Source organism: Agelaius tricolor, unplaced genomic scaffold (genome assembly GCF_023055355.1).
Source record: "Agelaius tricolor isolate 1412-34295 unplaced genomic scaffold, bAgeTri1.0.p SCAF_5, whole genome shotgun sequence".
NCBI classification, from domain to species: Eukaryota; Metazoa; Chordata; class Aves; order Passeriformes; family Icteridae; genus Agelaius; species Agelaius tricolor.
Window position 1 is genome coordinate 590,086 of NW_027269265.1, and position 26,695 is coordinate 616,780.

Sequence of the window (26,695 nt, forward strand, 5' to 3'; positions counted from 1 at the left end):
TGTTTTCTGTGGTCCCCCGTGGCAGGAAGGAATGAATCTGACTCCGTGTCCTTAGAAGGCTAATTATTATATTATATTATATTATATTATATTATATTATATTATATTACTAAAACTATACTAAAGAATAGAGAAAGGATACAGACAGAAGGCTTAACAAGATCCTAATTAAAAACTCGTGACTGCTTCCAGAGTCCTGGCACAGATGGACCACGATTGGTCATTAAGTCAAAACAATTCACTTGTTGGATAAACAATCTGCAACCACATTCCAAAGCAGCCAAACACAGGAGAAGCAATCAGATAATTACTGTTTTCATTTTTCTCTGAGGCTTCTCAGCTTCCCAGGAGAAGAAATCCCAGTGATGGGATTTTTCAAAAAATATGACAGTAACAGCAGTCATATTTTTTGAAAAATCCCATCAAATTTAATTAAATTAAATTTGATGGGATTAAATTTAAGGATTTAAGGGTTTAGGTCCCTTCCAACCCAAGGCATCCCATGGTTCTGTGATTTCCCCACCACAATGACTCTTGGTGCACCCTGGGCTCTTCCCTGGGGGTCAATGCCCATCTGTGAGCCCTCCTGGCTGTGCCCATGTGTCACCCTGATTTTTTAAGATTTTCTAAGCCTCCTGATATTTATATTCTTGTAACAAACTTTCTCACACACTTTCTGTAAATAACTCATTGTTTTACATACTTTTATGGAAGAAGAGAAATTTGATGGGCTGTTGGTTTGTCCAGTGTCATTGGAGAGGTGGCACTGTCACCCTCCAATCCACTGTCACTCTTGGAAATCTGTAAATGTTGGAGTCAGAAATTAAAAATTCTCTTTGTACCCTTGGGAGAGCTGTGTGTCCGTGTTGGGTTATTTCATGTCCTACAGTGTCACCCCTGGTTCCCAGGGCAAGGTGGCACCAGCCTTGCCCTGGTCACAGACCTGAGCCACAGCACCAGAACAGCCCCTGTGGAGAAAACCCTCTCCAGCAGAGAAGCCAGCAGGAGTTTCCAGCCCACATCAAGTTCAATTAATTCATTTTTCAACCACTGCAGCACTCGGGCTCCATGGAAGGGATCAGAGGAACTGGGAGCAGGAAGATGCAGCAAACCATGGACTGCACCTCCTTGCCAATGCAAATCTGCTCCCCTGAGTCCATTCTGAAGGAGCTTCTGGAACAGAGTCAGATTAAATGAATTTTTAGCCGCACAGTCCCTGGAGGGCTGCTCCTGTGACTCCCAGCTGCATTTCACCAGGCAAATAGCAAAATGGGAATGCAGAACTCCCGGGTTCCTGCTGCTGCCTTGGCAAGGCGTCCCTGGCTTTATGCAATTTCCAAGCAGCTTTGATTCCAAAGTGCAGTGGGATCCCCAAAGCTGCACCCAGCCAATCAGGAGCCACTGAGGGCGGGGTTGATGTTATTCCATTGCACAGCAGTGCCCAAATGTGTCTCGTGGTCCCTTCAGCATCATTCACACCTCTGCCCACTTTCCCTGGAATCGCCCAGAGCTGGAGGCTCACTTTTCTTGCTGGAACACTTGTCATGCAAGATGAATAGAAAATATAACATTGAATAGATAATATAATATTGAATAGAAAATAGAATATTGAATAGAAAATAGAATATTGAATAAAACTTCATTTACCTTCACCCACTTGTTGTGACTCTGAAGGTTTTTATCATAAAATTCAGGTGACCTGCAGCACTCAAAGCAAGGAGTGCCTGGTACCACAAGATGCTCTTCATTAATATTCCCACATTAATTTGTGAATCATGAGATTTTTAACTGTGATAAGTGTCTGCACATCAAGGTTATTTGTCTCTTAATAGACACAGTGCCTCAGTAGAGAATCAGCCATCAAGGGCTGTTTTCCTTTTCCTTTCTCTCAGAAGAGGCACATGACAGGATGACTAGACCACAACACAAATTAGTAGTAATTGCAACATTTTCTTTTCTAATTGCCTAAAAATTGGGTTAATGTGTTAAAAAAAAAAACCACCACCACCACCAACAACAACAACAAAAAAAAAAAAAAACCCAAAAAAAACCCCCAAAAAACCAAAACAAAAAAACCAAAACAACCCAAAACCAAAAAAAGCCACAACATGTCAAGTAACTCTCAGTGGAAGATGCTGTGTAAGCTGTGAGGGAATCTGAGCGAGCTGGGGGTGCTCACCTGGAGAGGAGAAGGATCCAGAGACAGCTCAGAGCCCCTTGCAGGTCCAGGGACCCTGTCCTGTGTCCTTCCACCCCCAGGGACCCTGTCCTGTGTCCTGCTGTGTCTCTTGGTGTCCCTCCTGTGTCCCTGTGTGCCCTTGCTGTGTCTCTGGCTGTCCCTGTTGTGTCCCTGTGTGTCCCTGCTGTGTCTCTGGGGTCCCTGGGGATGCTGGGGACAAGAGGGGTGACAGGGGTGCTGCTGGCTGCAGCTGCTCTGAGGGGACAGGGGTGACAGAAACCATCCCTGGGAGCAGAGGTGACACTGCAGAGCACTGGAATCCTGCTCTGAGGGGACATGGGTGACAGAAACCATCCCTGGGAGCAGAGGTGACACTGCAGAGCACTGGAATCCTGCTCTGAGGGGACAGGGGTGACAGAAACCATCCCTGGGAGCAGAGGTGACACTGCAGGAATGCTGCTCTGAGGGGGCACAGGAGGAGCCCAGTGGTCAGAGCCTGAGCTGCTGCTCCCAGGCTGCATTCCTGATCCCAGGCTGCATTCCTGCTGCTCCCAGGCTGCATTCCTGCTGCTCCCAGGCTGCATTCCTGCTCCCAGGCTGCATTCCTGCTGCTCACAGGCTGCATTCCTGCTCCCAGGCTGCATTCCTGCTCCCAGGCTGCATTCCTGCTGCTCACAGGCTGCACTGCTGCTCACAGGCTGCATTGCTGCTCACAGGCTGCCCTGCTGCTCACAGGCTGCACTGCTGCTGCCAGGCTGCATTCCTGCTCACAGGCTGCACTGCTGCTCACAGGCTGCATTCCTGCTGCTCACAGGCTGCACTGCTGCTCACAGGCTGCATTCCTGCTGCTCACAGGCTGCACTGCTGCTCACAGGCTGCATTCCTGCTGCTGCTCACAGGCTGCACTGCTGCTCACAGGCTGCATTCCTGCTGCTCCCAGGCTGCATTCCTGCTGCTCACAGGCTGCCCTGCTGCTCCCAGGCTGCATTCCTGCTCACAGGCTGCATTCCTGCTCCCAGGCTGCACTGCTGCTCCCAGCACCAAAGGCAGCCCTAACAGACACCTTTCTAGCCCATGAACTGGAATTTTGTACATTTCAGTCGTTTCTTCAAACAGAAACAGAAGGAATATCCCTGTGGGACAGTTTCCAGCTCCAGGTGCCTTTGGGCTCCTGTGCTGCCCCGAGGGCCCTGCGGGACCCTGCTGCTCACCCCAGCAGCCAGCAGCTCCTGGAGAATCCCTGCTGTCCATCCCTGACCCAGGGATCAGCAGCTCCAGGAGAATCCCTGCTGCCCATCCCTGACCCAGGGATCGGCAGCTCCTGCCCCTCCTGCCCATCCCTGACCCAGGGATCAGCAGCTCCAGGAGAATCCCTCCTGCCCATCCCTGACCCAGGGATCAGCAGCTCCAGGAGAATCCCTGCTGCCCATCCCTGACCCAGGGATCAGCAGCTCCTGGAGAATCCCTCCTGCCCATTCCTGACCCAGGGATCAGCAGCTCCTGGAGAATCCCTCCTGCCCATCCCTGACCCAGGGATCAGCAGCTCCTGCCCCTCCTGCCCATCCCTGACCCAGGGATCAGCAGCTCCTGCCCCTCCTGCCCATCCCTTACCCCAGTGGAGCTGTGCACGCTGCCCCAAAGCTCTGGGTGCTGTTTTGGGGTGCCCCTGTTGTTAACAACCTCATTATTCCTCCCTGGCAGGGTGGGCAGGCCCTGGCACAGGTGCCCAGAGCAGCTGTGGCTGCCCCTGCATCCCTGGCAGTGCCCAAGGCCAGGCTGGACATTGGGACACCCTGGGACAGTGGGAGGTGTCCCTGCCATGGCAGGGGTGGCTCTGGGTGGGCTCTAAGGACCCCTCCAACTCAGGGCACTCCATGATTTAACAGTTCTGTGTCTCTAAATCTCCTGTGCTGTTGGTTCCTCACCTGGGCAGAGCCCTGCAGAGCCAGCTGGGTGCTCCTGGGCTGGCCTTGGCTCTGTCCCTGCTGCCTGTTGGGGACAGCTCTGCTGTGACCGTGCTCACAGGGGTCCCAGGATGAGGGAAGAGACGAGGATCTGACTCCATGTTTCAGAAGGCTGATTTATTATTTTATGATAGATATTACATTAAAACTATACTAAAAGAATAGAAGAAAGGATTTCATCAGAAGGCTGGCTAAGAATAGAAAAAGAAAGAATGATAACAAAGGCAGCTGTCCCAGACTCTCTGTCAGAGCCAGCTGGGCTGTGATTGGCCATTAATTAGAAACAACCACATGAGCCCAATCCCAGATGCACCTGTTGCATTCCACAGCAGCAGATAACCATTGGTTACATTTTGTTCCTGAGGCCTCTCAGCTTCTCAGGAGGCAAAATCCCAAGGAAAGGATTTTCCATAAAAGATGTCTGTGACACTCTGGTGCAGGGATGCCAAGGGGCAGGGCCCAGGCACTTCCAGGTGTCAGGAACAGCCTGGAGAATGTGGGAGGGGTGCTTGGCTGTGCCCCCCTCTGCCCAGGGAACAAACCTGTTATTGTCTGATGGAAAAGCAGCAGCTGCCTCTGGTGCATTGTTTGTGCTGCTTCATCATCTCCTCAGTGTGCTGCAGGAGCACTTGTGGCCCTGGCACAGCCTGTCACAGTGTCACAGTGTCCCCCTGGCTGTCCCCTGGCTGCCATCCTCCTGCTGCTCTGCTCATGCCCCAAACCCAGAGCTCCAGCTCTTCTCAGACTCTGTTTTCCTCAGCTGTGACAGTTCTTCATCTGTTTTTGGTGGGGTTTTTCACTCCAACTTCATGAGCCACTAAATTGGCACATTGTGGTATTGTGATTTAATTCTCCATGTCAGGGCTGTCACCTTTATAAATATTTCTCATAAGTTTTACGGATCACTGCATCTGCAGACTGTGAGGGAGAGGAAGGGGAGTAAATTGTGTCTCAGGAGGAGCTGTTGAACATTTCTGTAGCTGTTGGGGGTGGCTGGGTCTGGCCTTGTGCTGGCCTGGCTCAGGGACAGCCTGGGAATGCTGCCTGCAGAGGAGACACAGCCCCTGGGGGTTATTTAAAATGAGCTGGAGTAAATGAAATGGGAGGCTGCAGCTGGGAAAAGGGCAGAGGAGCACTGGGGAATGTAGCCATGATATTTTCTGAAAAATCATTTCCTTGGGATTTTTCCTCCCGAGAAGCTGAGAGGCCTCAGGAACTAAATGTAACCAATGGTTATCTGCTGCTGTGGGATGCAACAGGGGCATCTGGGATTGGGCTCATGTGGTTGTTTCTAATTAATGGCCAATCACAGCCCAGCTGGCTCAGACTCTCTGTCCGAGACACAAGCCTTTGTTATCATTCCTTCTTTTTCTATTCTTAGCCAGCCTTCTGATGAAATCCTTTCTTCTATTCTTTTAGCATAGTTTTAATATAATATGTATCATAAAATAATAAATCAGCCTTCTGAAACATGGAGTCAGATCCTCATCTCTCCCCTCATCCTGATACCCCAGTGAACACCATCACAGGGGAGGAAAGGAATAATGGGGCCATTTAGGCTGGAGAAAACCTCTGAACCCATTGAGTCCAGCCATGGCATCCTCGGGTGCAAGGAGGGCAGGGAAACCACCCCAAAGGGCAGAGTCAGGCCAGGCTGCCCCAGGAACCAGGAGAGCTCTGAGGCAGGGATGTGCTGGGAACCAGAGGTGCAGCAGGAGGCCACAGAGGGAGGTCAGGAAAACAAAATCCCGGCATGGAGCAGACGCAGCTGAGCTGAGCAGTGCCAGGGCCTGGCAAAGAGAGCCCTGGGAAACATCAGCCCCAGTTCTGGGGGCCAGGGTGGGAATGGAGGGGGAGCAGCTCTGGCTGGGGAAGGGAAATGTGGGAACCCAGGGAATCCCTCTGGCTGCCCTGGAGGATGTGGGACCCTGTCAGGGGCTCAGAGACCCTGGCACAGAGCCCAGGACCCCTGTGCCTTTGGTTTAGCCCTTGGAACAAACAATTACCAACCTTTATGTGAAGGATTACAAGCCACAAGGGTTTGAATAGAATGATAGTGAATTTATCACAGGGTGAAAAATAGATTTTGGGGTTTTTAGAATGGGGCTTCAGGGGGCAAGATGGAGGAATCTGGGCATGTCCTGTCCTTCTCCTTCTTCTTCTTGGCCTCCATCTTCTGCTGTGATGTTGGCACTTTTGGATTGGTTTAGAGTAGAAGCTCACTGTCTAACATGGGTGATAGGTATTGGGAAGTTATTGTAAATAATGTACATTATAGTTAATTGTAAATATTTGTAGTAAATAATAATATAAATATAATAAAATTATAATAATATAAATAATATAATAAATATAATAAAGGTATATAAATATAATAAATGTATTAGTACATAAATATATTTAGTATATAAATATAATAAAAGTATAATAATATAGATAATAAAAGTAATTGTAAATATTGTACACGTAGTTTTTAGTATAAAAAGATAACACCACCCCAGGGGCAGGCAGAGTGCCTCTGTCTGTCCTGCTGAGCTGACCTTGGTGGGACAGGAGAAAGAATTTTATAGATAAGGAACAATAAACAACCTTGAGACCGAGAACTGAAGAGCTCTGACTCCTCCTTTGAGTGCCAGGCTGGGAACAGAGACTTTCTGACACATCTGGGGTCACTGTGAGCAGCAGAGAGCCCAGAGAGGGAAATGCTGTGGGGCAGCCTCAGGGAGTTGGGGGCCATTGCCCGAGCAGGACCTGCCAGAGATGCACCCCAGGAGCCACAGGCTGCAGCTGGGCACAACCTGAGCTGTTCATCCCCAGCCCTCACCCCGCACTGGGCCTTCAGCAGGCTCTGCTGCAGCCTGGAAACCTGTCCAGCCATCTGTCTGTCTGTCTGTGCCCAGACACGCGTAGGGTGGTTCTGGGGCCGCCTGTGCTTCAAAGGACGAGTCTGGACTCTTCAGTTTTTCGCTCTTCAGATTGTTTATTCTTTCTTATTTACAGAATTTTCTTTCTGCCCAGCAGAGGTCTGACCTGCAAGGCAGCCCCGGGGTGGTCATGTCTTTTTATACTAAAAACTACATACATCATATTTACCTTTATTTCCCAATACCTTTCACCCATGTTAGCAAGTGCACCTTCACCATGGACCAATCCCCAAGTGCCAACATCGCCACAGAAAATGGATGACAAGAAGAAGAAAGAAGAAGGACGAGACACGCCCTGATCCCTCCATCTTGTCTCCATAACCCCCCTGTACCAAAACCCTAAAATCTATATTTCACCCTGTAAATCCATCATTCCTGCACCCTTCACTCCCAAGTGACTCTCATGTCCTCAAACAGGTGGCACATCCCTAGAGGGATCGAAGTCAAGCCACCAGACGCTCCTGGCAACATTCCAGGATTTCCCAGCCCTCCAAGGATTCTCTGGGTAACTCTGGACATCCGGAGTGATGTGCTGGGTTCCCACACAAAACAAATAAAGCACAGAGGCAGAGCAGCACAGCACTGTGTCCAGCACCATCCACAGGAGCCTCTCCCCCTGCCTGGCAGCCCCCACAGAGCCCAGGGTTCTGCTGGGCTGCTCCTTCCAGCAGCATCTCTGAGAGGGAAAACCTTCCTGGAAATGGTAAATAAAGTTTCATTATCATGACAGATAATGCATTAAAGTGTAACAACATGTTTTTTATTGGATTCATAGTTGGTGAAATGAGGGTCATCCATCCCAATCTGCTCTGATGGGCCCTGGCCCTGTGCCTGCACTGCTCTCCCAGCCTGGCTGGGGGATGATGGAAGTGATTGAGGCTGGGATGGACCCAGCTGGGCTGGATTTTATGGAGCTCCACAGCTGTGAGTGCATGGAAACCACAGCAGAGCCAGGGCCAGGGCCAGAGAGAGGGACCCTGGGCCAGGAGAGAGGGACAGGGACAGAGAGAGGCACTCTGGGCCAGGAGAGAGGGACAGGGACAGACAGAGGGACTCTGGGCCAGGAGAGAGGGACCCTGGGCCAGGAGAGAGGGTCAGGGACAGACAGAGGGACTCTGGGCCAGGAGAGAGGGTCAGGGACAGAGAGAGGGACCCTGGGTCACACACAGAGAGGGACCCTGGGTCAGGGACAGGAGACATCCCCATCACCTGTTCCCTTTGCAGGGTGCCCTTGGAGCAGCCTGGGAGGCAGGAAAGGGTCCCTGCCCTGGGAAGGGGGTGGAACAACACAGGGCCTTAGGTCCTTCCCTCCCAAACCATTTTATGATTCCTTAATTCCCTGACTCTGGGATTTGTGGTTCCCTGACTCGGGGATTTGTGGTTCTTTGATCCTGCAAATTTGTGACTCTCTGATTCTGGGATTTGTTCCTTTTTTTTTTATGATTTGTGATTTCCTTATTCTGGGATTTGTGGCTCCCTGATTTTGTGATCTGTGATTCCCTGATTCTGGGATCTGTGACTCCCTGATTTTGTGATCTGTGAGTCCCTGATTCTGGGATTTGTGGTTCCCTGATTCTGGGATTTGTGACTCCCTGATTTTGGGATCTGTGAGTCCCTGATTCTGGGATCTGTGGGTCCCTGATTTTGTGATCTGTGACTCCCTGATTCTGGGATCTGTGATTCCCTGATTCTGGGATTTGTGAGTCCCCAATTCCCTGATTTATGATTCCCTAGTCCTGTGAGTTGTTATTCCCTGATTTCATGGCCCAGGAGTGTGAATGCCTGCAGAGCCCCACGGCCCTGCTGGGTTCAGCACACCCTAAACCCTTCTGGATGCAGAGGAAGGACCTGGAGAGGGGCAGATTCCCAGCCTGGAGTGGGATGGGTGCTGCCATCCCCCATCTGTGTCTCACTCCTTCGCTGCCACTCCTGACTCCAAACAAAGCACAAAGGATGTTTGTCCAAACTCCCTGTTACTAAACCCTGCAGGAACCTGCTGTTCAAAGCAGCAGTTGGGGTTTCTTTCTGTCTTAGGTGTTATTTACTGCTGGTGGAAGGAGCTGCCAGCTGGTTCGTTCTGTGGATATTCCTAATTATCCTGGGGATAATACCAAGGACAATTGAAATAAAATTACTGTAATTTTAAATCAGAAACTTCTCAATGTTTGAAATGATTAAAAGGCCGTGTGTAAATATCAGCATGTTTTGATTCATTTTCCCATGAAATTTCAGCGGAATTATTTTCTCTAGCAGGAGATGTTAATAACAACGCCGGGAAATTGAACATCAAGGTTGAACTCGGAGGCAATAAATCAGCACAGCAAAAAGGTGAAGGGTTGTACATTATGAAAACATTGCCCAAGATAATTACAAGTTGGAGGCATGTGTTGATTGAGTGGGAAATATCATCGGATCGACAGGGCCGGATTCACAATGGAGATAATCAGGGGAGGAGCTGCTCAGGGATTGCAGGAAAAGTCACCTGAGACCCACAGGAATTACAGGGGTGTCTGCAGAGGGGTGGAAACAGCCAGAGCTCCCAGAAACCTGCCTGGCCAGGCCCTGTGCCCGTGCCAGGGACACTGCTGTGTGCCAGGGACAGGGACACTGACACTCCTGTGCCCATCCCAGGGACACTGCTGTGTGCCAGGGACACTCACAGAATCCCAGAATCCCAGACTCACAGAATGATGGGGTTGGAAGAGACCTCTGAGACCATCGAGTCCCTCCTGTGCCCTCACACCTCACCCAGACTATAGCACCCAGTGCCATGGCCAGGCTTTTTTAAACACACCCAGAGATGGTGATTCCACCTCCTCCCTGGGAAGAGCATTCCAGTGCTTTATCATTCTTTTGGTGAACAATTTCTTCCTGCTATCCAACCTGTCCCTTCCCTGCCATAGCTGGAGGCTGCGTCCTCTGGTTCTGCCAGAGACCGACCCCACCTGTCTGCAGCCTCCCTTCAGGAAGGTGTGGAGAGCAATGAGGGCACCCCTGAGCCTCCTCTGCTCCAGGCTGAGCACCCCCAGATCCTTCAAACGTTCCTCAAATGTTCCACTCCTGTGTGCCCATGCCAGGGACACTGCTGCCCCTCAGCCCCACCCCTGCTCCAGGTGAGATCCATGGCTCTGGGGCTGGAGCTGGGCAGGGATGGACGGGAATGGATGGGGATGGGCAGGGATGGGCAGGGATGGAGAGGGATGGGCAGGGATGGGCAGGGATGGAGAGGGATGGGCAGGGATGGAGAGGGATGGGCAGGGATGGGCAGGGATGGGCAGGGATGGATGGGGATGGGCAGGGATGGGCAGGGATGGACAGGGATGGGCAGGGATGGGCAGGGATGGAGAGGGATGGGCAGGGATGGGCAGAGCTCCCCCAGGCCTGGGGGCTCCAGCACAGGCCCCTGCAGTGACACCACAGAGCCAAGGATGAGCCTGGGGGACACAGCTCAGCCCTGGAAGCTTTGGGGCTTTATTCCAGCAGGGGGGCTGGTGGGATGGCAGCACTGAAGCTGCTGTTTGGGCTGGGAGGGATCTCAAATCCCCTCCAGAGCCACCCCTGCCATGGCAGGGACACCTCCCACTGTCCCAGGGTGCCCCAGTGCCCAGCCTGGCCTTGGGCACTGCCAGGGATCCAGGGGCAGCCACAGCTGCTCTGGCAATCCCAGCCCAGCCAGGAATTCCCAATCCCCAATCTCCCACCTATCCCTGCCCTCTGGCAGTTCAAGGCCATTTCCTCCTGTGTTTGGTGCTGTCAACCCTTGCAGCAGCTGCTATGCCAGGATTCTGGAATGATGAGGAACAAAAATGGGTCATTTCTGGGTCATTTTCCTAACCTCAGGAGGGAGTGAAGCCCTCATGGAAGACACGTCCCAGGAAGCCAAGTTTAGCCACATTTAAAAGACTCCATTCTGGCAATCCATTCCAATCATCTCATTAAGCCTGAATAAATATGAGAATCTAATATTAATTTCATTTTCATATATCCAAATTAGAAGGCAGCAGAGAAGAAAACAACATAATCTGATTAAACAAATTAGAATCACGCTGCTAAAATTGCCCTTCAGTATTTATTTATTTTCAACTGCAGTGGCTTAAAAAAAAAACCTGCAAAACAAACTCCTCCAAATGTTAGGGAACAGTTCCCTGCCCTGTGCTGCTCCCTGGGAAGCTCCCAGCTGGGAGGGCTCAGAGCAGAGCTCCAGCATTTGCCTTTAGTCCTGCTCCAGGCCCAGGTGGGAGCAGGAAAGCCTGGGCTGGAAGCTGCTGTCAGCTCTCCTGGGCATGCCCTGCTGGCCAGGACACCAGGGGGGACATTCTGCAATGGGACAAGTGCCCAAGGCCAGGCTGGACACTGGGGCACCCTGGGACAGTGGGAGCTGTCCCTGCCATGGCAGGGCTGGCACTGGGGGAGTTTTAATGTCCCTCCCAACCCAAACTAATTCAGAATTATGTTAATTATCAAAACATTCTAATAATTGTCAAATTTGTACAGTGTTTTATTATTGACGTTGCTGTATTTTATTATAACATTATTAAATAATCTTAAGTGGTGTTTATTGTATTGAAATAATTGCATCGTGTGCTAAATCCATTTAAAACTATCCACCTGTCAGTCATTTAAAATGAAAAAACCACTGAGCAACAAACTGCAGTGGAGAATTTCAATGTTGGACAAATTTTCTCTGTTGTTTCACCAAAGGGAAGGGAACAGCAGAATTATTTCTGCCCAGAGGGCAGGGACAAGTCAGGCATTTCAAACAAGGCAGAGCCTGGGGAGCCCAGCCTGGCCAGCAGCCCCTGCTGCCTGTTTGCCCCAGGGAAGAGCAGGAGGGACCTGGAGGGGATGGAGCAGGGAATGGAGCTGGGCAGGGGCTGCAGAATCCCTGAGGGAGCCGGGCAGGGGCTGGAGAATCCCTGAGGGAGCTGGGCAGGGGCTGCAGAATCCCTGAGGGAGCTGGGCAGGGGCTGCAGAATCCCTGAGGGAGCTGGGCAGGGGCTGCAGAATCCCTGAGGGAGCTGGGCAGGGGCTCAGCCTGGAGCAAAGGAGGCTCAGGGGCCCTTGTGGCTCTGCACAGCTCCTGCCAGGAGGGCACAGCCGGGGGGGTCGGGCTCTGCTCCAGGGCACAGGGACAGGAGCAGAGGGAACGGCCTCAGGCTGGGCCAGGGCAGCTCAGGGTGGGCACAGCAGGAATTTCCCCATGGAAAGGGGGCTCAGGAACTGCCCAGGGAGGGTTGCAGTGCCCATCCCTGCAGGTGTCCCCTGGAGGTGGCACTGAGAGCTCTGGGCTGGGGACAAGGTGGGCATTGGGCACAGCTGGGACTCTGATCTTGGAGCTCTTTTCCAGCCTCAGGGATTTGGGGATCTCGTGGTTCTGGTATGAACTGTTGGATCCTGGGAGCTCTCTGGTGTCAGTGCAGTGTGTCCCCCCAGACTGAGGGGCTGGAGCACAAACAGGTCCTGCCCAGCACAGCCCCAGCACAGCCAGGGAAGGGATGGCCTTGTCTTCCTCATGCTCTGCTCACTTTAGGGCCTCCTTGATTCAATAAGACCCCCACAGTAAATATTTATAAAAGATCACATAAAAAATTATAAGTTATTTAAATTTAATTTGCATTTATACTTCCAAATCAGGTTATTATATAGCAGAAATGTACTGAAATTAAATTCATAATGCACATTACAGCAATTGGAGGAAATTGTACCTTGAAGCGATTTGTATTTAAAATTCTGTCTGTGTGCTTCTTCACTTTCCTGCTCCTGTAAATAAATTTACAAAGCATTTCCAGTGACAGCCATAGTGTTCCAGCTGCAAATTGATGTAGTTTGAAACAAAGAACAATTACCACTTAAGCAGATCCCGTGTTACACTAAATCTTGGAGCATTTGAATTCCCTGGCACAACAAAAGGAAGTGATTTTTCTTCCCTCCTTAATCCTGACAGCCCCTGTCAGGTGGAAAATGCCTGGGCACTCACCCCATGCCTGTTTGTCCTGCTGAGGAGCCAGCTCCCCACGGGCTCACAGTGACAGCCCCTAAATCCCCTAAATCCTGCCTGGGGGCAGCAGCTGCAGCTGAGCTGCCCCCAGACCCTCCAGCAAACAGATCCAGTGTCACCCTCACATTTTCTGGAAAATCCTCTTTGCCCAGGATTGCCCTCCTGGGAAGCTGGGAAGCCTCAGAGAAAAGGAAAACAACAATTATCTGATTTGCCTCTCCTATGTTTTGCTGCTCCAGAATGTGGCTTGGAGATTGTTTACCAACTGGTCATGATTGGTTTAATGGGAATTGTTTAATTGTTTTGACTTAATGACCAATCACAGTCAGCTGTGTCAGACTCCAGAGAGTCACAAGTTTTTCATTATTCTCTTGTTAAACCTTCTGTCTGTATCCTTTCTCTATTCTTTAGTATAGTTTTAGTATAGCATTCTATAATGTAATATAATGTAATATAATGTAATATAATGTAATATAATGTAATATAATGTAATATAATATAATATAATATAATATAATATAATATAATATAATATAGCCTTCTAAGCACATGGAGTCAGATTCATCTTTCCTTCCTGCCACGGGGGATCCCAGCAAATGCCACAGATCCATCACAAAGGGCTCCCTGAGAGGTTCTGGCTCCTTGGGCTCAGCCACAGTCCTGGGCAAAAAATTTAATTATACACAGCATCACAGAATGGTTTGGGTGGAAAGGGACCTTAAATCCTTAAACACCACCTCCCCTGTCGCAGGCTGCTCCTGGGATGGCATTTATTGGAACATTTGATTTCAGATCTGCAGTGCTCATTCCTCAATTAGCATTCTCCCTTTTGCCATTTCCAGCTGATGTCCTGCATTGTGTTTGTCACCCTTTTCCTGTTGGTTCTCATTTCCCTTTGGGCCAAAGCTGACCCTGGGCCATGAGCAGCCCTCCCACACCTGCTGCCCTGCAGCGTTTGTGCCTCTGTTCCATCCTGCCCTGAGCAGTCTCCTTTCCTCACTGCTCTGCTTTCCCTGCACTGCTCCCCTCTCCTCCCCTCTCCTCTGCCACCAGCTCATGGGCATTTCCAGGGGGCTGGTCTCTGTGGGAATGGCCCAGGGGGAGCCTTGGCTTCCTCTGCAGGGACAAGGGCATGGCAGGGACAAGGTGAGAACACTGCAGAGACAAGGGCGGGACACAGGCAGGGCATGGCAGGGACAAGGGCAGGGATATGGGCAAGGACACGGGCAGGGCACTGCAAGGACATGGGCAAGGACACAGGGACAAGGGCATGGCAGGGAAAAGGGCAGGGACAGGGGCAGGGAAAAGGGCAGGGACACAAGCAGGGACATGGGCAAGGACACAGGCAGGGACATAGGAAGGGACAAGAGCAGGGCATGGGCAAGACATGGCAGGAACAAGGGCAGGGACAAGAGCAGGGCAAGGACATGGGCAGGGACAAGGGGAGGGCACTGCAGGGACAAGGGCAGGGACAAGGGCATTGCAGGGACATGGGCAGGACCATTCATGGCCAAGGTCAGCAGTGTCCAGCTGAGTTCAGGACATTGCACATGTCCCCCCCCCCCATGTCCCCCCCATGTCCCACCCCTCCATGGTGTCCCACCCCAGTCCCAGTGAGCAGTGCCCTGGTACCCCCAGCCCTGCACAGCTGCAGGTGCAGCACCATCCCAGCCCTGCCCACCCTGCACAGGGACATCTTGGGTCATAGCATAAACTGGATTTAGGTTAAACCAGGCCTTTGGCAGCTGGGTTTAGGTTAAACCAGGCTGTTGGCAGCTGGGCTGAGGTTAATCCAGGCCTTTGGCAGCTGGGCTTAGGTTAAACCAGGCCTTTGGCAGCTGGGCTGAGGTTAAACCAGGCCTTTGGCAGCTGGGCTGAGGTTAAGCCAGGCCTTTGGCAGCTGGGCTGAGGTTAAACCAGGCCTTTGGCAGCTGGGCTGAGGTTAAACCAGGCCCTTGCAGCCCCAGCCATGCCCAGGCTGCTCCTGCACACCAAACTCTCTGGAGACAGTCCCAGAACCACTGCAGGGAAAGATTCTTTTCACTTTTTCAATTCTCACTGGGACTCCTGTGGCTCCTTTGTTGTGTCCCCATGCCAGAGTAGGGACAGTGCCTCCCCAGGGTGCCTGGACAGCCCTGGGCTGATCCATTTTCTGTCTCAAAGCATCGATTGCGGATTCAGGTGCAAATCCAAGGAGCTGGTTATGGGATTATGCTCCCTCTGAACAGAAGAAATTCATCCATTCCCTCAATCCCCCCAGCTCCTGGGAGCAATCATTTCCTTGTCACTCTGGAAATCTCTGCTGTGTCCTTCTGATGCCTCTTTAATAGTTTGTTTAGACTTTGTTTTGGAATCACAGGGAAACTCCCCCACCTGAGAGATCACACGCAGCAAATTTGTTATTGCTGCTGCTGTTGAGGATGACAAAGTGAGAGAAGCAAGAGGGACACCAGGGATTTATCCCAATTTCCCTGGTTTTGGAACACAGGTTCCAAGCAGAGGGACTGTGAAAAATGAGTATTTTATGATTGGCTTTTGGCAAATATTCAAATGAATATTATATATGTTGTGTTAGAAAGTGATGCTGTGCTAATTCTCTTAAGTAGTGTGTTAAATAGAGTTTTAGGTTATAACATAATGTTAAAATAGAAACTATGCTGTGTAAGATACTTTTTTTAAAGAAAGGACTCACACCAGACAGCAGCCACAGGACACCTGAATCTTTCAGAGAAAGAGAATTCATTGCTCCATTATCAGCACAAACGAACTTCTTCCTGCCTGCTCAGCCCTGGAGACACCGAGGAAGCAGCTGACACTGCCCAGACAGAATCCTGTGTTGGAATGGAATTTATGCATCATGGATGAGCTGTATGAATATGGAACAGGCTGTTGCTTTTAAGGGTTAATCCTCTGGTAACGTGGGGCCTTTTTCGGGCTTATTTAAAAGAAAGAGGTACCTGGACTGTCCAGAACTCTTTGTTCTTATTGTCTCATATTGTCCTAAACCAAATTGTCCAAATTTTTATTACTCTAATTCAATTACTATTTTAATAACCATTTTATTACTATTAAATTTTTAAAATTTTAAAAACAAGCGATTGGTGTTTTTCACAGGGACTTTTGCTCCCTGCAGCCCCAGCATTGCTCTCTGCAGCTGCCCCAGCCTTTCCCCTGCAGCTCAGCCCTCTCTGAGTGCACCAGCCCAGCCAGAGCAGCTCTGCCCTTCCTGCCCCTCCAGCAGGGTGATTATTTCAGATTTCTCACTGCAGAAAATAAAGACTGAACATCAAATAACTGTTCAGCCACCGTGGCCACGCTCTGCAGGGTATTGGCAGTTGAATATGGAGCTGAGTGCCCTGGGGGCAGGAGAACACAGAGCACTCCAGCCCAGCCCCTGGAATATCCAATGCAGCCAGCTGGGAAAGTGAGAAACCAAGGCTGATCAAAATCTGCATTTTCTGACTGGGGACAGGGGTGATCTCTCCACAATCTTCATTTTCTGACTGGGGACAAAGTGATCTCTTCACAATCTGCATTGTCTGACTGGGGACAGGGGTGATCTCTCCACAATCTTCATTTTTTAACTGGGGACAAGGTGATCTCTTCACAGTTTGCATTTTCTGACTGGGGACAAGGTGATCTCTTCACAATCTGCATTGTCTGACTGGGGACAGGGGTGATCTCTTCACAATCTGCATTTTTTTAACTGGGGACATGGCTGATCTCCTCCCTATTTCCATTTTCTGACTGGGGACAAGGTGATGTCTTCTCAATTTGCATTTTCTGGCTGGTGACAAGGCTGATCTCTTCACGATTTCCATTTTCTGACTGGGGACAGGGGTGATCTCTTCACTATTTCCATTTTCTGACTGGGAACAGGGGGGATCTCTTCACAATTCCCATCACCAAGAGCATCCTCTAATCCCTTTTACCCCACTGGTGAGCAGCCCTGGAGGCTGGGGGGAATTGCAGATTTCCAGGCAGGCAGGAGCAGAAGCTGGAGCTGGGTTTGTATCCCCAGGTTTGGGGGAATCGATGATTTCCAGGCAGGCAGGAATTGCAGATTTCCAGGCAGGAATTGCAGATTTCCATGCTGGGGAGGCAGGAGCAGAGGCTGGAGCTGGGTTCCCCTGAGGTGCTGGGCAGGAAGCAGGGGAAGCTCATCCTAGGAAGGAGGCAGGGCTGGGGGAATGCTGGAATCTGAAATGCAGGGAAATCCCAGAACTCTGGGCCTGTGAGCCCAAATTAAACCCAGGATTTGGTCTGAGACCTTGGGAAAGGCTCCCAAACTGCAGTGCCAGAAGTGAGAATGTGGATTTATAGTTTAAAGCAGAGACACATTGAGCTAAGGAAAGGGAAGTTTAGAGTTTTAGAGTTTAGGATATAAAACTAAAAGTAGTTCCAGAGGCAAAGAGGGAGTTTAGAATGCAGCACTGTGGGTTTGTGTGCCATAACAGGAGTGGCTAAGGAAGCTCACACTGTAGCAAGGGGTCCATATGACAAAATATTTAAGGATTGGGTCAAAACCATAAATATCCTTGTTGGCAGTGTTGTATTGGTCAATAACTGCTTTAAAAGTCCTGTAACTGAGGGTCTTGTGACCTTCTGAGCCATGCAGTGAAGATGTGAGCCCAACTCACCCTTCCTGCCTGTGTAGAAGATAAGAGAATAAACCAAAAATAAATCACATAATCTAAAACAGCTCAGGGGTCCCATGTCTAACCCATTTAAAACTCCTTCAAAAATCCTGCTGTGGGGGGAGAGAGTGAGACCTCAGCCCTGCCAGCAGGGCTGGCTCTCCAGGTGAGAGGAATGAGGGATTTGTCTTTCCAAACCAGCTGTGGGTCTGCAGGTAGGTAAAACCAGCTCTGGGAGATCAAAGAAACCATGGGAAGGATTCACTGATTGATGAATGGAAAAAGAGATTTTATTTGTAAAAGAAACTTTAGGTTTGCTGATAAATGAAATTAGACATTGAGAAAGAAACAATGGGGAAGAAAAACCCCTAAATTCTGTAAGAATTAAAAATTAAATTTATTCTTAATTCCATAAGAATAAAAAATTAAGAGATTTCCCATTAGAGGGAAATCTTTGGTATCAGGCATATCGGGAAGCCTGGACCTCTCAAGTACCTCAGAAATGGAGAAAGAGAGAAGGGAAAAGTGGAAAGGAAAGGAAAGGAAAGGAAAGGAAAGGAAAGGAAAGGAAAGGAAAGGAAAGGAAAGGAAAAAGGAAAAGGATAATAAAATCTTGTGACTGACCATTGAGTCCGAGCCAGCTGGACTGTGATTGGCCATTAATTAGAAACAAGCACATGAGCCCAATCCCAGATGCACCTGTTGCATTCCACAGCAGCAGATAATCATTGTTTTTCTTTTCCTCTGAGGCCTCTCAGCTTCTCAGGACAAAAATCCTGGCAAAGGGATTTTTCAGAAAATATCATGGCTACAAGGCAGTGCTGGCAGGAGAGCCCAAAAGCTCTGCAATGGGCTGGTGGATGCCTGGCTCTGGCTCATGGGCAGCACTGGCATCCACAGGCGTCCACCTGATTTTTTAAGTTTTTCTAAAGCTTCTGATGTTGACATTCTTGTAAGGAACTTTCTCACACACTTTCTGTAAATAACTCATTGTTTTGGATTCTTTTATGGAGGAGGAGAAATTTGATGGGCTGTTGGTTTGTCCAGTGTCATTGGAGAGGTGGCACTGTCACCCTCCAATCCACTGTCACTCTTGGAACTCTATAAAAGTTGGGGTCATGAAATAAAATCTCTCTTCTTCCCTTGAAAGAGCAGCGTGTCCTGGTTGTGTTATTTTGTGTCCTACAGTGACCAGAGGAGGCCAGGGCAGGAGCCAGTCTGGCAATGAATGAGAGCTGAACTGGGCTGAATCAAAGAGGTTTTGGGTCTTTGGGAAAAACCCAGGCTGCTCTGCTGGGTTTGGAGATGTCCTGCCCAGGGAATCCACAGACTGGAGCCAGTTGCACATGGAGGGGTGAGTGCAGGGAGACAAAGACATTTCCAATTAAAAATACCCTTCCCTTATCCCCTCAGGTGGGCAAACCCTTGTCGTGTTCTGCTGCAGGTTTTATCCAGCAAAGGGGAGGGTTCATCTCTCCCCAAACCACAGGTGCCTTTTAAACAAGCACAGTTCTATTTTGCTTTTGTGGTTGTTTGTGTGCTGTGCTCCCCCTGAGTCAAAGCACAAGGAAATCCCTGTTCTGGTGAGAAAGGGGACGCGTTCCATGCCCAGGGCTCCATCTCCAGCCTCCCCTGGGGCTGCCTGGAGGTGGGCCCTGCTCCCCTCCCTGCTCCTGCTCAGATGACCCAGGAACAGGGCCCCAGCTCCCAGGGCTCCTCACTGTTCATTATTAGCATTTTTAGGAAGAGGCACTGGGAACAAAACCCATTTTTCTCTATTTTTTCCCACGTGCTGACCTTCAGAGTCAATATGCTGCTGTGGATCAATAAAGTGAGCTGTGCCTGCAGGCAGTGAGGGAATTCCTCCTGCCATGGAGCTGAAATGCACCAGGAGAGGGGGAGGAATATTGCTCTGCAAAGGTTGAGGGTAATTGAAAGGCAGGGAAGTTGTCAGTGAGCAGGAGAAATTAATACCACCCCTGCCATGTTGGGATCAAGGCTTTGTGCAGGGCTCCTCTGCCCTTGGCCAGGGTTGGTGCAGGGCAGCTCAGCCTGCAGAGCCCTGGGGGGAAACCTGGGAATTCTGGAATTGCACTGAGCCACTGCTCCTGGTGCGGAGCCTGGCTGTCAACAGGGAGCCCAGGGATGCCTCAGGTTCAGCTTTTCTATTTTCACATTCTGTGCTGCTTCAGTGTGAGGGTCTGGGCTCCACATCAGGGGATGCTGAGCTCTGTGCACAGAGCAGGGAGACAAAACAATTCCTGCTCCAGCTGGGCACCAAGGACAAATGACCCAAACCTCAGCCCAGGAGCACAAACCCCGTGGGCTGGAGAGAGAAAAACAAGGATGGGACTGCAGGGGCTAAAGCTGGAATGGGACAATGAACTGCAAGGTGCAAATGGAGCAGAACTGATCCCAGGGACAGACCCCGTGCCCGGCCGTGCATTTTGGGGCCATTTTGGTTCATCTTGGGTGCAGCCCTGGCTGGGCTCTGGTGCTGCCCAAGGTGGATGCATGGAGGAGATGCTTTGAATGAATCCCTGCTTTATCCTGGAACTCCATCCAGCCTCTGCTCTAGGGCAGCCTGCACAAGGCATCAGAGGGAAGGGAAGGGAAGGGAAGGGAAGGGAAGGGAAGGGAAGGGAAGGGAAGGGAAGGGAAGGGAAGGGGCCTCACCTAAACGAGGCCAGCACACCAGAACTGCTCCCTGCTGTCCCCACCTACACCTGCCCCAGCAGAGTCCCCTTGCCTGGAGCCTGGGCCATGGATAACAGGGAATGGGAGAGCCAGAGGGACACAGAGGGTTCCCACCAAGTGAGGGAGTTCACAGGGAGAGCTCAGCTACAAAGGCAGCTGGATTTGCCAGCGGGGAACCCAGCGTGTTTTCATTGCTGGAAATAAAATTCCAGCAGCTGTTGTGGCCACACAGAAAGAGACTTGCAAATCTCTGCCTCTTTAGGAGACTTGTCACAGCTCAGGAGGATAATTCACTTTATTGCCCACAGAATCTCTGAAATGCCACCACTGATTGCAGCTGGGTGAGGGAGGTACACAAAGGTGCTGATTGAACAAAAAAAAAAAAAAAGTGATTGGTTGAAAAGGTTTAATAAGTGAATAAATAAATAAATCCTGTCCTGGATGCTTTTTGTAAACCATTAAAATTTCATATACAATAGACTTGTGTATATTTGCTGGCTGCACTAAAGGAGTGGAATATTTAATATTCCTGCTTTTGCAGGGGTGGGGAAGGAGTGGAATTGAAATCTAAGAACCCTGTGTTTTGTAGCCATTTTTAGAGCCATTTCCAGAAGGATGGGTAAAAAGTGACAGCCTCATTAAATGAACCAGGAAGGTATTTTTTTCTCTTTCTTAGTTTTGTCCTGTGCTTAGCTGGTACCTAAAGAAATGAAAAAATGAACAATCTAAAACCACATCAGTGCTGTTCATCTCCCAGTTCCCATAAACTCAGCCACAGCAGCTCTTCAGCTGCATTTTCTGTCTGGGGAGCAGTGCCAGGCTGGGACAGAGCCCTGTGCCAGGACACCTCTCCCTTTTGCTGGGCACCACATCTCCCTCTCATCCCAAACGTCCCAGCTATGCCCCAACTTCACATTTCCATTTTCCCAGTTCACAACAAGCCACTTCAAAGGAGCTGGCTCACGTGAAACAATCTCAAGTCTATTTTTCTCCAAGTATTCATTCTTTTTTCCCCCCAATTTCCTGACATCCTGTGTGTGGAACAGGCTGTGGAAAACTCTCCAGCTTTCATTTGCAAACACGTTCAGCTTAAAAAGGAAGGAAAATGAGCCATAAATGCTGGAATAAATTCCATCAAGAAACGGTTGAGGGAAATGCTCTGTAGCTGAGTTGTGTGGTGTGAATTATTAATCCAGCCCTTTGAAGAAGTGGCTCTGTGGGGGAACAACCTCAGAACCCCCCACACCCAGGGTCACACCTGATGGGGCTGAGGGGGGGTTTGTGCCATCTCCACCCCTGGGCTGCACTCCTGCTGCAGGGGAGGCTCTGTCCAAGCCACAAGCCTTTGTTATTCATTCTTTCTTTTGCTATTCTTAGCCAGCCTTCTGATGAAATCCTTTCTTCTATTCCTTTAGTATAGTTTTAATGTAATATATATCATAAAATAACAAATCAGCCTTCTGAAACATGGAGTCAGATCCTTGTCTCTTCCCTCATCCTGGGACCCCTGTGAACACCGTCACAGAAAAACACAGCAAATATTAAACAATCTTTTATCTAGATACCTGTTTCTAATGAGCACCTCTCTAATTCCCAGCCCCGTCCCAGGGGATCCCAAACCCCTCCAGGGATGGGACACTTTGGCCTCAGGTGAGGCAGCAGCTGTGCAGCCCCAGGGCAGCTCCAGAGCCAAGCCCAGCTCAGACCCCGCTGCTCTGGGACCTCTCAGGTGTGACCGTGCTCACAGGGGTGCTTGGGCTGGGGAAGAGATGAGGATCTGACTCCATGTTTCAGGAGGCTGATTTATTATTTTATGATATATATTACATTAAAACTATACTAAAAGAATAGAAGAAAGGATTTCATCAGAAGGCTGGCTAAGAATAGAATAGGAAGGAATGATAACAAAGGCTTGTGTCTTGGCTCTCTGTCCGAGCCAGCTGGGCTGTGATTGGCCATTGATTAGAAACAACCACATGAGCCCAATCCCAGATGCCCCTGTTGCATTCCACAGCAGCAGATAACCATTGGTTACATTTTGTTCCTGAGGCGCCTCAGCTTCTCAGGAGGAACAATCCCAAGGAAAGGATTTTCCATAAAAGATGTCTGTGACAGTCAGGCTGGGCAGAAATGGGGCAGCTCCAGCACAAAGTGTGCTCCAACATTCTCAGACTTTAATGCCTGAAGCCAAATTCACCTCTTGAATGAAAAAGATATGATTCATTTTCCTTGACCTTCTTCAGGGGATTTTAGATAGCTTTTTTCCCTGCCTGATTGAGCAGCCTCATTTTTGTTTTACTTTGCATTCTTTGCCTCTTTTTTTTTCTTTATTTTTCTTTCAGTACCATGAAAGTCTAAAGAAAGAACCAAGACAGGAGGAAAAATATTAAATATTAGGTAGCAGTGAAATGAGATCTCTCTATTAAATTAAACAAAATTAATCATTTCTATATCTAACCTAAACTACCCATGCAAAGTTCTCATTTTCTCAGGAAATCTTTTTCCATGAATAATAACACCACACAGCCACCGTGGCTCTTGATGCTTGAAGAAACAGAGAAGTCAGGCATTGTTGATCCTCAGGTCATGTAAATCCTCTCTGGGGGTTGCAGTGGGGTTTCCACAGCTGATCTGGGGGTTTTGAGGAAGGCTCTGTGCTCCCACCTGCCAGGGACAGCACGGCCACCTGCCCTGTCCTGTGGCACCAGGGAGGGACAGCAGAGCCACCAGGGACAGCAGAGCCACCAGCCCTGTCCTCTGGCACCAGGGAGGGACAGCAGAGCCACCAGGGACAGCAGAGCCACCAGGGACAGCAGAGCCACCAGCCGTGTCCTCTGGCACCAGGGAGGGACAGCAGAGCCACCAGGGACAGCAGAGCCACCAGGGACAGCAGAGCCACCAGCCGTGTCCTCTGGCACCAGGGATGAGGAATCCAAGAGTCACTCAGGCTGGAAAAGGCCTCCAAGAGCAGAGGCACAGAATCCAGCATGGCTTGGGCTGGGAAGGAGCCAGGGATGGAGCCCAGAGGGACCCCAGAGGAGCCCCCAGAGGAACCCCAGCCCCGTCAGCCTTTTCTGAGGGCATGGAGATGCTCCAGCCCTTCCTCATCCTCATGGCCCTCCCCTGGACCAGATCCAGGAGCTCCAGGATCCTGCTGTGCTGAGAACCCCAGGGATGGGCAGAGCTCTGCTGACCCAGGGATGGACACAGACCCTGCTGACCCAGGGATGGACACACACCCTGCTGACCCAGGGATGGACACAGACCCTGCTGACCCAGGGATGGACACACACCCTGCTGACCCAGGGATGGACACACACCCTCTGACCCAGGGATGGACACAGACCCTGCTGACCCAGGGATGGATACAGACCCTGCTGACCCAGGGATGGACACACACCCTGCTGACCCAGGGATGGACACAGACCCTGCTGACACAGGGATGGACACACACCCTGCTGACCCAGGGATGGACACACACCCTCTGACACCAGGGATGGACACACACCCTGCTGACCCAGGGATGGACAGAGCTCTGCTGACCCAGGGATGGACACAGACCCTGCTGACCCAGGGATGGACACACACCCTCTGACACCAGGGATGGACAGAGCTCTGCTGACCCCAGGACAAACAGAGTTCTGCTGACCCCAGGGATGGACACACACCTCTGTCCCCAGGGCATGCACAGGATGCTCCTGCAGGGCATGCAGGGCATGCACAGGATGCACAGGATGCAGGGGATGCTCCTGCAGGGAATGCAGGGCATGCACAGAATGATCCTGCAGGGCTGCAGCTCTCCCTGGCCCACACTGCTCTCCCCTGCCCTGCCCTGGCTGGGACAGCCGTGCTCCCTGCAGCAGGAAAATGCATTTATTCCTGGAAGGCAATTCCTGCAGCAGGAAAATGCATTTATTCCTGGAAGGCAGCTCCTGCAGCAGGAAAATGCATTTATTCCTGGAAGGCAGCTCCTGCCAATGAAAGGACTCATGGGAGCTGATGGCAATGGAGCCCAATAGAATGTTCCTAATTTTCCCTAAACTGTTTGCTGAAGATTGTGATCTCCGTTACAAACCCATGTGCTCTGTAACTCAGCCCTCCTCACACAGGCCCCACCTGCAAAGGAGCCTTTATCTATCTCAGCTGGAGATGGAGAGCCCTCCCTGCAGACTGAGCTCAGACGTGTTCACTGAGGCTGGGAAATAAATTAGCTCGGCCTTGTCTGTGCTCTGCAGATCTTGGGCTGATATTTCTAATTGCTGCCACATAAACACGCTTTCTTTACAAATGAAAATGATGAGGAGGTTGTTATTTCCAGGGTGGTTTTCAATACTTAGATAATAAAATAAATCCATTTGAGATGATTTTTTCCAGATTACAGTTGAATATGTCTTCCTTATCAACATGATACAAATCTCTAGTGGCCATTTGGACCTTTGCATTGAACACAGAGAGTTTGTTCATAGTCTGGACTTTCTGGTGAAGAAAAATAATATATGGATTAAAATTACCTAAAGAACATCTTAACCTAGTTACACTGCAGCCTGCCCCAGAGAAACCCGAGGCTTCAGGATGTTTCAGAAATGAGACCTAAATTATTTCACTTTTAACCCAATAACCAACCACACGTGGCCCACAACGGGGACTTTTCTGTCCAGTGGTACAAAACCACCCAAAGCCAGGGAGAAGGAGAAGAAGGAGAAGAAGAAGAAGAAGAAGAAGAAGAAGAAGAAGATGATGATGAAGAAGGTGAAGAAGTAGAAGGTCAAGAAGCTGAAGATGAAGGAGGAGATGAAGAAGAACGAGAAGGAGAAGGAGAAGGTGAAGAAGAAGGTGAAGAAGACGGAGAAGCAGGTGAAGCAGAAGAAGAAGAAGAAGGAGATGAAGAAGATGATGAAGAAGGTGAAGAAGTAGAAGGTCAAGAAGCTGAAGAAGGAGAAGAAAAAGGAGAAGGAGAGGGAGAGAGAGAAGGTGAAGAAAAAGAAGAAGAAGGTGAAGAAGAAGAAAATGATGATGATGAAGAAGAAGGTGAAGAAGTAGAAGGTCAAGAAGCTGAAGATGAAGAAGGAGAAGAAGGAGAAGGGGAAGGAGAAGGAGAAGAAGAAGGAGAAGGAGAAGAAGGAGCAGCCTCCACCATGAAACCTCCATCTTGCTCTATATCCATTACTGTATTCTAAACCCTTAAACTCCAAGTTTCCCCCCTGTGATATCACACACTTTGATCCAAACTCCACCCCACAATCCCAGTTCTGTCATTCCATTTTGGGAGCCTCTCCACGGCCTCAGGTCCCTGCCGTGTGCTCCTGGGGGTTCAGGGCTGTGTCCCACTGTGTCACTGCCCCAGGGGCTCAGGGGCTGTGCCCTGCTGGGCCCAGGGCCCCCAGCTGCAGGTGCCAGCCCCCCTGGCACAGCTCCTGAGCCTGGGATGCCTCTCCTCAGGCTTTGTGTGGCTGCATCCTGACAAGCTGCCTTCAAATAATTTGATAATTGAAGGTTGTAATTCATGAATCTTAATGTTGACTTGATTTAATTGAGCATTAGTGTTAATTAAAACAAGTCAGTGCCTTCAATCCCAGTTCAAGAGCCTGGCAAGAGGGAGGAAGGGATTCCTGCCCGTGCTCAGATCAATCTCTCTTATGGTAAATGGTGGCAGTGGGATGAATAAATTGTGTTTTATTTTGCTCACCCTCACTTTTCTGTTGATGCCAGGAAACAGGGATGCTATCAAACAGATCAGGAGTGTGCTGGGCCTTCCTGCACTGAAAAACATTGCAATGAAATAGGAAAAATGCTCTCCATCCTTCCTGCTGCCTCTGGAGAAAAGAGGAAATTATTCCTCTTCCAAAAACCACTCTGTTTTTAAAGTGTCGAGGATAAATTCTGTAACCTCTGGACTGATCCAGCTCTGAGTGAATCCATATTTCCATTTCTACTGATGTGAAAGAAAGAAAAGCAGCCAGAGGGTTGTCATCCAAGCAGAAATTCCCTTGGAAATTACAGATTTGCCTAAGAACTGCAGGATTTTCTTCCAAAATCCAAAACTCCAACTTTCCTTAGTCAGTTTAAGGTTTTGCAGCAGACTTTGCTCAGCAAGGGGCTCATGCTTAGGGAAAGGAGCTGCATTTCTACCTGAGGAAAATGACTTTAATGACTTTTCCCTGAGGGATGCAGGGGCAGCCACGGCCGCTGTGGGCACCTGTTCCAGGGTCTCAGCGCCCTCCCAGCCAGGAATAATTCCCAATTCCCACTCTCCCATCCAGCCCTGCCCTCATCCCCTGTCCCCATCCCCTGTGCAG

At 50.0% G+C, this 26,695-nt stretch overlaps 1 protein-coding gene across 1 annotated transcript in view; it reads left to right on the forward strand.

Moving 5' to 3' along the window:
- LOC139589550 (uncharacterized) overlaps positions 1-25,576 on the forward strand; it is a 130,855-nt gene extending 105,279 nt beyond the window's left edge. The window contains exon 2 of the mRNA XM_071425987.1: positions 25,058-25,576. Coding sequence (XP_071282088.1) covers positions 25,058-25,576 — 519 coding nt within the window. The remainder of the gene's footprint in view (positions 1-25,057) is intronic.
- Positions 25,577-26,695: the final 1,119 nt, after the last annotated feature.